The sequence below is a fragment of the Urocampus carinirostris genome, chromosome 18, assembly GCF_059441175.1.
Source record: "Urocampus carinirostris isolate Australia breed hairy pipefish chromosome 18, RoL_Ucar_1.0, whole genome shotgun sequence".
In the NCBI taxonomy this organism is placed as follows: Eukaryota; Metazoa; Chordata; class Actinopteri; order Syngnathiformes; family Syngnathidae; genus Urocampus; species Urocampus carinirostris.
The window spans coordinates 1436827-1449770 of NC_142366.1; the positions used below are offsets into that span (position 1 = coordinate 1436827).

At 41.9% G+C, this 12944-nt stretch overlaps 1 protein-coding gene across 1 annotated transcript in view; it reads right to left on the reverse strand.

The window, feature by feature from the left end:
* The window catches only part of tmx3b (thioredoxin related transmembrane protein 3b), a 62642-nt gene that overhangs the window by 4494 nt on the left and 45204 nt on the right, over nt 1-12944 (reverse strand). Inside the window, exons 14-15 of the mRNA XM_088322760.1 lie at nt 5701-5830; nt 3682-3750 (exon numbers count right to left, since the gene is read on the reverse strand). Of these exons, the coding sequence (XP_088178886.1) occupies nt 3682-3750; nt 5701-5830 (199 nt within the window). The remainder of the gene's footprint in view (nt 1-3681; nt 3751-5700; nt 5831-12944) is intronic.

The following is a 12944-nucleotide window of genomic DNA, read 5'->3' on the forward strand; positions in this document are numbered from 1 at the left end:
ATGGAGTAGAAGTGAGTTTTAAGCTTGGATTTAATCATTTCCACTGAGGTTGCAGATCGGATCTCAGGGGGAAGAGCATTCCACAGCACCGGTGCCCGGATGGAGAACGCTCTCGAACCAGCAGAACACTTCTTTGCTCTTGGGATCACCAGAAGACCGGCACTCTCAGATCGTAGGCATTCCTTATTTTGCACTTTATTCGGTCTTACCAAAGCATCATAAACTTGTACTTTTAAATATATATATATATATATATATATATATATATATATATATATATATATATATAAATGCAAAGTTAATCAAAATAACTTCTAGATTTCACATATGAATGATTGCAAATGTCATGGTGTATATTTGTGCTACACATCTCTGTCAATCGGAAGGAATCTTGGACAGTCGGCCTGGCCCTGTGATAGAGCGGTTTGTTCCATCCCACCTGCAATGTGATTAGACAGCTGGGTAAAATGTGGCATTGACGAGTGCTGCGTTTTCCAAAATCTATATATTTTTTATCTTTTGGTTTCCAGAAAAAAGGCTCTAACACCAAGTGGACACAGGCCCAAACAGTAGCTAAGTTGCGTGTTACAATAATCTCATGTAAACCATGAAAGAGAACCATCATCCTGCCATAGCAGCAATCATAAAAGGAACAGTATCAATATTATAATACTATCATTTACCAGATCACTGCTATGAGTATTTTTTTGAAAACTCAGATCTGTGATTCCGTTTACCTGCCAATATGATAACATAAATACCGCGTCGGCATCGGAACAAAACTAGTTATCTTTAGTCTAATTAGATGACAGATTTCTTTCGAATGAAATTCTGTCTTGTTTATCATGCTTTGTTGGTGTGACTTGTTTGCCTTTCATGATTAGTGTATACATGCAGGGTTGGGTAGGGTTACTTTAACTTGATTACTTTCAATTACTTATGGATTACTCCAAAACCAAATATGCTAATAAAAGACAAAAGAAACTAAATATGAATAAAATTACTAAATTTTGTGCAGGCTTGGGGAGTAACGGAATACATGGAACGGCAAAAATGATGTTGGCAAGCTGTTTGGATTTATTTGCATTTTGTTCCTGTCGCATTTTATGTAAGTTTTGCCGGAGATCAAAGCCAGGAGAGTTACCACGTGTTGTGAGTCATAATTTAATTTATATTTAGTTTCTTTTGTCTTTTATTAGCATATTTGGTATTGGAGTAATCCAAAAGTAATTGAAAGTAATCAAGTTAAAGTAACCCTACCCAACCCTTTATACATGATAGGTTACGAGGGAACTCATTTATCACATAATTCGCTTATTGATTTTGCTCTAAAAATGCATCACATTAATGCATTTGATTTTAAAATGTACAACATTTTCTTCCCAGGGAGCATGCCCCTAAACCCCACTAAACCAGACTCTCACTAAATTCATTGGGAAACACTGCAAAATCCTGAAACCCTTTGCTCGGATGAATTCTGCCATCCTGTTTTAACAATGCACGCGTAGCTTCAAAACCTCACACTTGTCTACAAACACGGAAAGGGATCTATAGGTGTTTGGTAATAATAGAGTTCTATACGGAAGACAAAAAAAAAGTATTTTCCTGACATTGAAAACAAAATCGAAATTTAAGCATTTTCAAGGATTTCAAGCACCTGTATGAACCCTGTAAACTGCTAAGTTGATGCTTGCTCCAATGCAGAAGGACAGTCAAAGGCGTTCAAAGGACAAAAGTTGGCACAACACCCATCAAAGAGATTAATTTTATACATATATATTATATATATAACACAGCCATATCCCTCTAGTGGGAGGTGGCTAGAGTCATTTCTGACTCTTTTTAGTACATTGATTCAGAGGAGGGGATTCCCAGCCCCCTCGCTGGAGCGACTCCTTGTTTTTCCTGGCTGTGTGCTTAGGGTCATTGTTGTGTTGAAAGATCAAGCCGCGACCCATCTTCAATGCTCTGACCTAGGGAAGGAGCTTATTCCGCCAAATCTCACAATACACGGCCCCAGTCATCCTGTCCCATGTGAAGAAAAACACCCCCAAAGCATGACGCTACCACCCCCCATGCTTCACAGTAGAGATGGTGTTTTTCGGATTGTACTCTTCATTCTTCCTCCAAAAACGTTTAGTGGAGTCATTACCAAAAAGTTCAATTTTCGTCTCATCTGACCACAAAACTTTCTCCCATTACTCCTCTGTATTATCCAAATGGCCATATGCAAACTTAAGATGGGCCTTGACATGTGCTGGTGTAAGCAGGGCAACCTTTCGTCCCATGCATGATTTCAAAACATTACGTCTTAGTGTATTACCTACAGTAACCTTGGAAACAGTGGTCCCAGCTCTTTTCAGGTCATTGACCAACTCCTGTCATGCAGTTCCGGACTAAATCCTCACCTTTCTTAGAATCATTGAGACTCCATGAGGTTATATCTTGCATGGGGCTTTAATTTCAATTGAGATTGACTGGAATGTTTAGCTTCTTCAATTTTCTAATGATTGCTCCTTTTTTCACCAAGCTGCTTGGGAATTGCTCCGTAGCCCTTTCCAGCCTTGTGGAGGTGTACAATTTGGTCCCTGGTGTCTTTGGACAGCTCTTTGGTCTTCACCATGTTACAAGTTAAAGTCTTACTGATTGTATGGGGTGGACAGGTGTCTGTATGCAGCTAACGACCTCAAAATTGTGCATTTGATTTAGGATGATACATGGAGTGCAAGTGGACTAATTCAGCTAACGACCTCAAAATTGTGCATTTGTTTTAGGATGATACATGGAGTGCAAGTGGACTTTATTGGGAAGACTAACAGGTATTTCAGGGTCTGAATTCTAGATGATAAGCAAGTGTTCAAATACTTATTTGCAGCTGTATCACACAAAAAAATTGTGAAAAAAATCATTTATAGTGATTTCTGGATTTTTCTTTTGAGTTTATCTTACTCACTGTGGACAGGCACCTATGATGAAAATGTCATACCCCTTCATGATTTGTAAGTGGGATAAATAGCAGGGTGTTCGAATACTTATTTTCGTCACTGTATGTGTCGAGGAAGCCGTAAGTTTAATGTAAATTCGCGTTCAAGAATACAACTAGCAAGAACAAACCCCTCATGAAAAAGGTGTCAATCAAAAGGGAAGCGCCAACTAGAGTTTATTTTTCAAACAGAAATAATGTGGCGTAACAAACTGATACAAGAGGCAATGTCCAACGAAGCAGAAATGTTTAAGGCGGATTTCTTTTTATCTGTCAGCATTATCGTGGGTTTTGGAGTAAATCTATTTTACACTGTTTGATTCTATGGATTTCCTCTATGTAACAATGCCCTTTAAGTAAATCTCACCGGAACAGCACCAAATAAAAGTTTGAGCGTCATCACCATGTTAAATGTAGATTCATGAGTCATTACTGAAAATTTCACAGTTCTGTCACATGCATCGACTCAGACTTCCTCCCATTTTCCTATTCATTTATCAATAGGAAATGGAAGGAAGTTGGACAGCATGTCTTGCATTTTCTGTTTTCAAGACCTTTAGTTGTCTTAACGCCTACATGTCTTCCTTGGCCTACTAGTACGCTTGACTTTAATTGCTAACATTGCCTAATTTTTGTTTTATCCCATTTCATGATTGACACTTCACAAAATCCAAAAGGATTCAGCCAATGTTTTTTACCATGACGGTTGCTCTGGCGTCAAAAATCACGCGCTTGATCCTCTGGATGTAGCCGTCACCTCCTTGAGCCTGCCCAAACACACACAAAACATTTAAAACCTTTTTATATGCTAATTTGAGTACTGCAGGTTGGCAGAAATATTGCCACAATTTCGACACGTCTTGAGCTACTTTCAGGCCCCATTTCAAAATTTGGGAATTTCCAATTGATATCTTAAAGTGACAGCTTAATTTATTTGGCTTTGTACTGTCCGCTGCCAACAGTGTTAACATAGCAGAAACACCGGTCTTTGCTCGTCTCCCTCCAAGGTTGCAGTGAAGTGCTACGAGAGGAGACCTTTGTTTGTCTTTAACCTGTCTGTCTTCGTCTGTCTCCGAATCCGTGTTAAGTATTTTTTTTCATGAGGTAACCTGTTACACTATTCCTGCATTTCACGGTCAATGATTGCACAATGTGCTTAGTGCACTGTGTGTGATAAATGTTAACAAAACACTCCACGCCACTGCCCCGTAGTGTAGTGGTTTCAATTGCCCACCCAACTATTTGAGAAACACTGGTCCAACAGAACGGAAAGCGCAGACATCTGTCTTTGAATCAAAGATAAAAGAGGGGTGGGAATTGCGCCGCTATGGCTGCCTTTCTCGAGCGGCGTGCGGATTACAAGGGTGAGTCATGTACTAATCTCATTTTTTGACTTCAACCAAAAACAATTATGCTCCGATAATCTGTTCAGGAGGGACATCAAATCTAAACACGCAAAAACAAGATAGCAACAAATACCTCCTGAGCTTTAAAATTGGGAAGTCATACGCTTATTCTGTTTTTAATATTGGCCAAAGGCAAAGGAGATTTCATAGGATGCCAGTTTTTTATTTTGACCATTTTTACAGACAATTGTTTCAACTATAATGTCATTGTCGCTAATCGGCCAACCATGTCGCTGTTATTTTGATTTTCACACCCTTTAGGCAGATCTGCTTTTGAAACTTAGAATATGCAGACGCTCCCCAACTGACGAACATTCGAGTTACAAACAACGATACATACAGAAAAAAAATTCGGGATGTCAAAAAATATCCAGACATTGCTGTAAGAAAGATTTTGTAATGTGTGCACCTTTATCCGAGGACAGTGCTGTAGTGCTTCTTTCGGCCGCGTGGCGCTGTGAGAAGTCACCCAGCATCCACTCCAAAGAAGAAATCCGGCTTCTACTTCCTACTTTGTGTGTATACACACTGCACTGTATCTCTAGCAAGCTAAGAACTTTGACGTTTTCATTGTTTAATATCTCGTGCAGCCATTCAATATGGTTGGTGTTAAGCTTAAGGAAGAGGCAAGACGTTTCTCTTGAAATGAAAGTGGAATAAGGAAGCTTGTTGCTGTTAAAAAAATGGTTGGATCGCTTTTTTTTTCACCAGAGAAGAGGAAGTCGCCTTACTCTTCCAAAAGTAAGTTAACTTTATTTATCTTTATAGTCAAGTCGTGTTTATTTGTGAAGCTTTTAATCACAAAGAGTCTCAAAGGGCTTTAGAGACCACAGAATGTCAATGCCTAACGTGTAGCTTTGTTTTTCAGTAATATGCTTTATCAATCAACCTGCTTTCTAACATTATAGAGCGTATTATTTTATCAAATGTTTATTTTTCAGTTTCAGAACAATACAGGTTACTTTTACAAACCGTAAACATACATTCCATACAAAATACAGCACTGGAGCAACTTTCGAATTAATTCAACTCGTTCGTAAGTAGGGCAGCGTCTGTATAAAAAAAAGAAAGGGCGCAGGAGAGGGCCTTAGAACAGGTCGGAGTCTTTTCTGAAGGCTCGCTCTTCCTGTCCTCCTTACAAGTTCAAAATCCACTGACGTCTTCACTCCTTGTTTTGAGTGTCTACAAAAGTGAACTGAACAGGAGGCAGGATGTTCGCTAAGTAGGACTGCTGGTTGCTCTAATGGGATGGAAATGTAACTTTTTTTTTTTTTTACATTGAAACATATAGGAGGACTGGCAGTTTCTTACTGGCACGGATCCGTTGAGAACACCACTGAGGAAGTGGAGCAGCTGCTCGGGCGTCTCACTTGGTCGCTCTGGCACAAAGTATTGCTCATTGGCCGTGTTGAGGACGATAACGGAGGGCACCGCTACTTCACTGCAAACGAAATGGGAAAGATATCGTTTCAGCTTGCCATGTTCTTGGCACCACCCACAGTCCCAATTGATAACTCAAATTCATCTCCTCCAGCCTGTTAAGACAAAGCGCAAAATTATCAATGTGTAAAGCTGATGGGTTTATTCTACTTGCTAACAATTTTGGCAACCTAAGGACCCATCCGATAGGGCAGGCTGTACTGGGCAGGCGACACGAACTTTTCTATTGGGCTAGGTCGTGGACCACTGCTACTTCCCAGAAAATTCCCTGAAATCTCCTGGGAATGGTCACACCTCAGACCAATCCAGCCTAATTGCCCAGAGAGAAGTATTTAAGCGCAGCTTTCCAGAGAGAAGCGGCAAGATGACCAAGCTGGTTAAGTGAATAATTTTTCCGCAAATAAAAAGAGGAACCCCATATTGTTAGGAGTGAAGACAAGAAAGGACTGGCTCAAAAATCTGCCAAGTTAGAATAGAATAGACCTTTATTATCATTGTTACAAAATGGGAAAACATATTGTGACAACGAAATAGGACGTGGCACTCCAGTTTCACATTTACGGAGAGAATAAAAAGAAGATAAAAAGATAATTTACACAATATTTATACAAGAAAGTGTGGGCATGTAGAGGCAGAAGATATTTTCATTGGGTGTTTACATACAGTTTTGGGATCGTATGAGTGCAATATGCAGTAGTGCAAAATAGGCAACAATGTGCAAAGTAAGCATAGGCATGAATACAATTTTACATCTGTATGAGGTAGTGTGTTTGCAAGAAATTAACTTTTTTGTGCAGTGTGTGTTAAGGGTGGTGATGGCTTTGGGGAAGAAAGTGTCTCTGAGTCTGTTTTTGTTTTGTGTGACTTGTAGCGTCTGACAGAAGGCAGCAGGTGGTGGCCAAGGTGAGAAGAGTCCTTGATGATGTTTTTGCTCTGCTGCGGTATCAAGAGCAGGCAATGTCCTCCAGACTGGGCAGAGAGCAACCAATGATTCTCTGGGCTGCGTTGATGACCCTCTGAAGTGCTTTCCTGTCTGCTGCAGTCCACCCAGCATGCCACACTGTAATGCAGTATGACAGAATGCTCTTCCATTGTGGCTCTGTAGAAGGACACCAGCAGCTGCTGTTTCAGATTATCTTTCCTGAGCACTCTCAGGAAATGGAGTCACTGCTGGGCCTTCCCTACCACCGCTCTGGTGTTAGCAGATTTGGAGAGGTCATCGAAGATGTGCACACCCAGGAATTTGAAAGAGTGGACTCTCTCTACACAGTCTCTGTAAATAGTGAGTGGTGCTAGGTTCCTGGTGTTCAGTATGGGGTGGTTTTTTGAACACCACGTTGTCAGTGTCTCCACCTCATCCCTGTACGCTGCCTCGTCCCCCTTCAGAGATGAGGCCGACCAATGTTAATATCGTCGGCGTATTTAACAATTGTGTTTGTGAGGTGGGTCGATGAGCAGTCGGAGATGTAGAGGGTGAAAAGCAGAGGGCTCAGTACACATCCTTGGGAGAAGCCAGTGCTCAGTGTTATGGTGGGAGAGACGTGGTTACAGAGTTTCACGTACTGTGGGCGGTTTGAGAGGAAGTCCATTATCCAGTGGCAGATGAGGAAGAGAGACCTAGGTGAGAGAGTTTCTCCACCAGCATTTGCGGGTTAATGGTATTGAAGGCTGAGCTGAAGTCCAGAAAAAGCATTTTGAAGTAGCTCCCCCGGTGGTCCAGGTGGCTCAGCGCAGTAAGAAGTGCGGTATTTATGGCGTCGTCAGTAAAGCGGTTTGCCCGGTAGGCAAACTGGTGGGTATCCAGTGTGGGTGGCGGGGAGTCCTTGTTGTGCTGGGACACCAAGCTCTCAAAGGACTTCATGACCACAGGCATAAGTGCAACAGGCCTGTAGTCGTTGATGCTTTCCACTGCTGACTTCTTGGGGATGGGAATGATGGTGGAGGTTTTGAAGCAGGGTGGATGGTAGCCTGTACAGGGACTGGTTGAAGATAATGGTGAAGATCGCAGCCAGCGGATCGGCACAGTCCCCGAGTACCCTACCTGGTACTCCATCTGGGCCAGCTGCCTTCCTGGGGTTTTAAGTTTTCAGCACACGCCTTACTTCATGCTCCTGAAGTGTCAGTGCATTGCTGCTGGTTGTTGGTGGGTGTTATGTGACCGATTGTGGACATCCAGCTTCAAAGCGTGCAAAGAACTGGTTAAAATCTGCAGCTAGTCCCAACAGTTGCCATCTTGTTGTCTCTGAAGTTTGTGATGTTTTGTAGACCCTGCCACATCCTCCTCGAGTCATTTCCAGCGAAGAGGTGCTCGATCCTCCTCATGTAGGCTGCCTTTGCATCCTTAGTGCCTCTCTTCAGGTCAGCCCTGGCCATGCTGTAAAGAGCCTTGTCTGAGGAGGGTGTGCACCCCCGCTGGACATCAAGGGTTTTTGGTTTGGGTAGACCCTGATTTTTTTATATACTGTGGCGTTTTCAATACAGTGTTTAATATAGGATAGTACGGTGTCAGTGCATTCCTGGAGGTCATGATGTTCAAATACTTCCCAGCAAGTATGGTGAAAAAAATTCCTGCAGCTGAGAGAGAGCTCCCTCAGGCCATGTTTGTATTGTCCTGTTGCAGGCTTTTTTTTTCTCCGGAGGGGGGTGTATGAGGAGGTGAGGAACAGACAGATGTTCAGATCCAGCTAGGTGGGGGAGGGGGGAAGCTCTGTACGCATGTTTGATGTTACTGTACACACGGTCTAGTGTTTTCCCCACCTGGTTACACAGTCCACATATTGAATGAATCTGGGAATTGCAGTCCTTAAGCCTGATTAAAGTCGCCGGCGACGATAAAAGCTCCGTCGGGGTGTGCAAGCTAAGGTTTATTTATAGCAGGAGATTTAGCACTATGCTAACGTTAGCATGGGGTGGAACGTAAACAGCAATCACAATGACCACAGTTAGCTCTCTCGGTAGATAGAAGGGTCTACAACCAGGGTGTCCAAACTTTTTGCAAAGGGGGCCAGATTTGGAGTGTTAAAAATGTAGGTGGGCCAACCTTGGCGGACGTTCTTTACATATAACAGCAATTAATTTAAATACATTTCAGCGAGCCGTTCTGTGTTTCACATTTGCTTTTTTATTTTAATTTCAGCTATCTTAATATATCAAAATTCAATTGACTTTGAAAATTGAAATTAAATATTCACTTAACTTGTTTTTAACACTTTAATTAACTTTTTTGTAACAGTTGAAGAGAAGTAATTGTACTCTTGGGTGCAAATTACATTTGAAACAAAAAAATATCACCATGGCAGTTTAATTACATAATTTTTAAACACAATAACAGAGAAATTGTCATATCAACAAGTGCAGGGCTCATTTAAAATATGACAGTAACTATAAATGTTGATTGGCACACCTCTCTCTCCCTCTCGCTTGGCGACCCGGGGACAGGACGCGCGGTGCACACCAGCGGTGTAGCACGCTTTGTGCGTACCTTACAGTCCAACCCTGCAGGCTTTCACTCTAGAATAATAAACAAACATAAATTTCTTGCAGCGCTGGAAAGTGTGCAGTGCTGGGCTGGGTTGACGACAGGTATCTTTCAAACAGTTGCAGCTTGATTTGACATGTGAACATAGTTGGCTTATGACTGCATCTGGTCCTTGGAGACTGGTGCTGAGGACATTAAGATGCTTTGTAATGTCAACTAGAAACCCCAAATCAGTCAGCCAAATAGGGTCACTTAGTTCTCTGATGGGTTGTCCTTTTTCAGCCAAAAACGTATCGATTTCTTGCCTAAGTGAGTACAAGCGTGACAGTGCAGAGCCCCGACTGAGCCATGAAATGAAATGATCTGCATTTGTATAGCGCTTTTCAAGTCAAGACTTCCCAAAGCGCTTTACATTGTGCATCACATTTCCCAATAGCGGCCGTGCAGCCATGTGAGGCGCTAACCTGCTTATTGGGGGTATTAGGGGTTCAGTGTCTTACCCAACGACACTTCGACATGTAACACGGGGAGCCGGGATTCGAACTGCGATCTCTTTATCCCAAGACAAGCGTTCTACCTCCTGAGCCACTGCCGCCCCTCACGTCATTGTGATAGACAACATCTCCATATTCCGCATGAATCTCGCTGAGAAACTGTTGGAACTGACGGTGTCATAGCACTCTGGAGCGGATGTAGTTAATTGATTTTATCACCAGTCCCATAACATGCTCGTATCGGAGATGTTTAGCACACAGAAGTTGCTGACGAATGATGCAATGGAGTTTGACAGGTTTCCCTCCTTCTTCACTTACTTTGTTACTTATTAGTGTTGCTAATTAGCTTTGTTTGCCAGACATCGGCGGCGTGCCATCCGTAATCATTTCATTTCATCCCAGAAAATTTATTCCACGGGAGTTTTATGCAGTTTTTACCGGAGTCTCCGTCTCGGTCGTGCCGGTGTAGCGTGCGTCCTGCTGGTTGGACTGCAGGTCGGAGATCCGAGGGTGAGGCCAAGATTCCGTGATAAAAAAAATACTGCAATTCCGGGCAAAGCTGTTGGTTACGATCCGCAGCTACAATTCACTAATTTTGTGAACGATGGATCTGGCATTGGTCAAGAACATGCTCGGAGGTGCTGGTCTGTGTAGTAGCCTTCTTAGCCTAGCAGCTAGGCCCGACCGGCAGCCTTGCTTTTGCTTTCGCTCCCTCCGCCGTCTCCGTCGTTTGTAGGGCAGGCAGATCACCCAGGGAGATCGCAGTGGTCTCTGTATATTGTGGGTGTTATTGTAGTCGTTAAAGGAGTCGAAGTCTAATCTTAGTCTCAGGTCAATAAGTTCCTGGCAACTGAAGGTATTTTATGCCAAGCAAGTAATTATCAGAGAAAACATGAGATAGAAAAAAACACTAAAACAAAAAGACTGACTGGAGAGCCTGAAGCCGCTGCACTCGCGCGCGCCGCCATCTTGAAAAACCCAAAAAGTTGTCCCTAACATTTTCTCTCTGCTGAAGGTGTTTTAGCCCCACGAGGGGAAGAACATAAAACCTCCCCCTTTGAGCAAAGGCCCCCAGACCATGAAAAGCCTACCTCCAACTGGAGGAAAACCTTAGTTTGGTGGACCTCACGACCAATCTTCCATTAACGTTTGTGTAGTTAAAAAAACTCTCCTTGTTCCATTCTATCAATTGTTTCTCCCAGTGTGAAACCTTCCCAATTCCCCGGGTTGCCACTCAAAGAATGTAGAGACGCTTCCCTACTTACAAACGAGAGCTTATACAGGATCAACAAACCAATGGGAAATCAATATGGGGACCGTGAGCACTGAATTTTTTGGTAAAAAAAAAAGGAGAAACAAAATAATTTTGGACAGAACCAAGAATTGGAGGAGATCTTCAAGCGGTTCAAAGCCCTGTGCCGAAATAGATATGGAGTGGCTCGGCTAAGTGTTCTTTGCAAGCCATGATGATTGCAAAAGCCAAGTCATACAAAGTTTTTGGTGTTTAGTAATTCTCATGTTTTTTCACCTGCAGTTTCAATGTTTCGTAAACTATCATAAATCATGTTTTTCATCAGCAGACAACACACAATAAATGCTTTTAACAGGCAGGTTGCGGAGGGTTTTCGGTGTGTGTGTATTGGTGTAACTGTATTTGAGAATGTGATTGGCCGGTGTATATTGACAATTATAGAGTGGGGCGGGCAATGTGTCCATTAAAACAAACTGCGACGCACGGCGACAGCTACTACAGACGCTGCCCTACTTACCAAAGAGAATGTTCTTAAGTTGTTTGTAAGTTGAATTTGTTCATAAGTTGCTTCAGTGGTATATTTTTTTGTTTAGGGTTTATATAAGTATGATTAAGGCTGGCTTGTATAAGTAACCTGGATTGTTTTGTACTAAAAAATAAACATTTAATAAAATAATATGCTCTATGAAGATAAAGTGAAGTTTAGCTTACTTGTGGAAGATAGGCTACTTCAGCCTGCCCAAAGTAGGAGAAAAAAAGTGATCAACGATATTCTCAACCACATCAAATTTTCTTATTCCACTTTCATTTCAAAAGAAACGGCTCGCCTCTTCCTTACACTTTACACCAACCATATTGAATGGATGCACGAGATATTAAAAAATAAAAACGTCAAAGTTCTTAGAGCACTAGAGGTACAGTATGTTTACACACAAACTAGGAAGTAGAAGCCGGATTTCTTCTTCGGGGTGGATGCTGGTTCACCTCTCACAGCGCCACGCGGCGGAAAGAAGCACTACAGCACCGTCCTCTACTCGGAAAAAGCTGCACACAATACAAAATCTAACTTACAGCAATGCCCAAGCATTTCTCGACATCCCGAAAAAATGCTTTTATGTACCATTTTTCCCAAGTTTAATGGTCGTAAGTAGGGGAGAGTCTGTAGTTCTGTTATTACTATTGGACCCCTGCAATATATTAAATATAATGCCAGGGTTATTCCTTATTTTGACTATTATTGATCACTGTTGTTCCTTATTTTGACTGTTTTGCAGTCAGTCAAGTTGCTGTTCTTTTATTTCCCTATTCTTTAGGGTGAATCTTCTATTTGTAACCATGAGACATTAAAAAAAAAAAAAAAGAGGTCCTTCAGAGAGAGACCTACAATTCAGCATTGTGAGGGGTTTTTTTTGGTACAGTCTTTTCCTGTTTTCCTTGCAAGCTCAAAAGGGTCTTCTCTCCTTATTTTCAGTGACTACTAAACTATAAACTTATTATGTAGTCTTCCAAGCTGAATTTAAACCAGCTACCTTTAAACCAGGTTGGAATGTTTGCCTGGTGAGGGTTTTTTTCTACCGTTCTCTTTGCAAATTTAAAATTATTCGATGTCTTCTCTCCTCATTTTAACTGTCTACTAAAGGATAAACTTATCAGATAGGAACAACAAAAGGTGGGTATTTGCACATTCTGCACATTATTTTGAGAGCGTCTTTGACCAAAAATGCTAATGCGGGTCTGCTCACGAGCTGCTGCCATCTTAGAATAATTGCTAATGACAGCATCAAAACACAGCAGGCGTTTATTTTGTCAGTGCTGCATCTTGGGTACACTCAATATCTTAAAGCGTGTTGTGGATCGAAAAGGGGAGCATAGTCTAGAGTGCTCAGCTTTG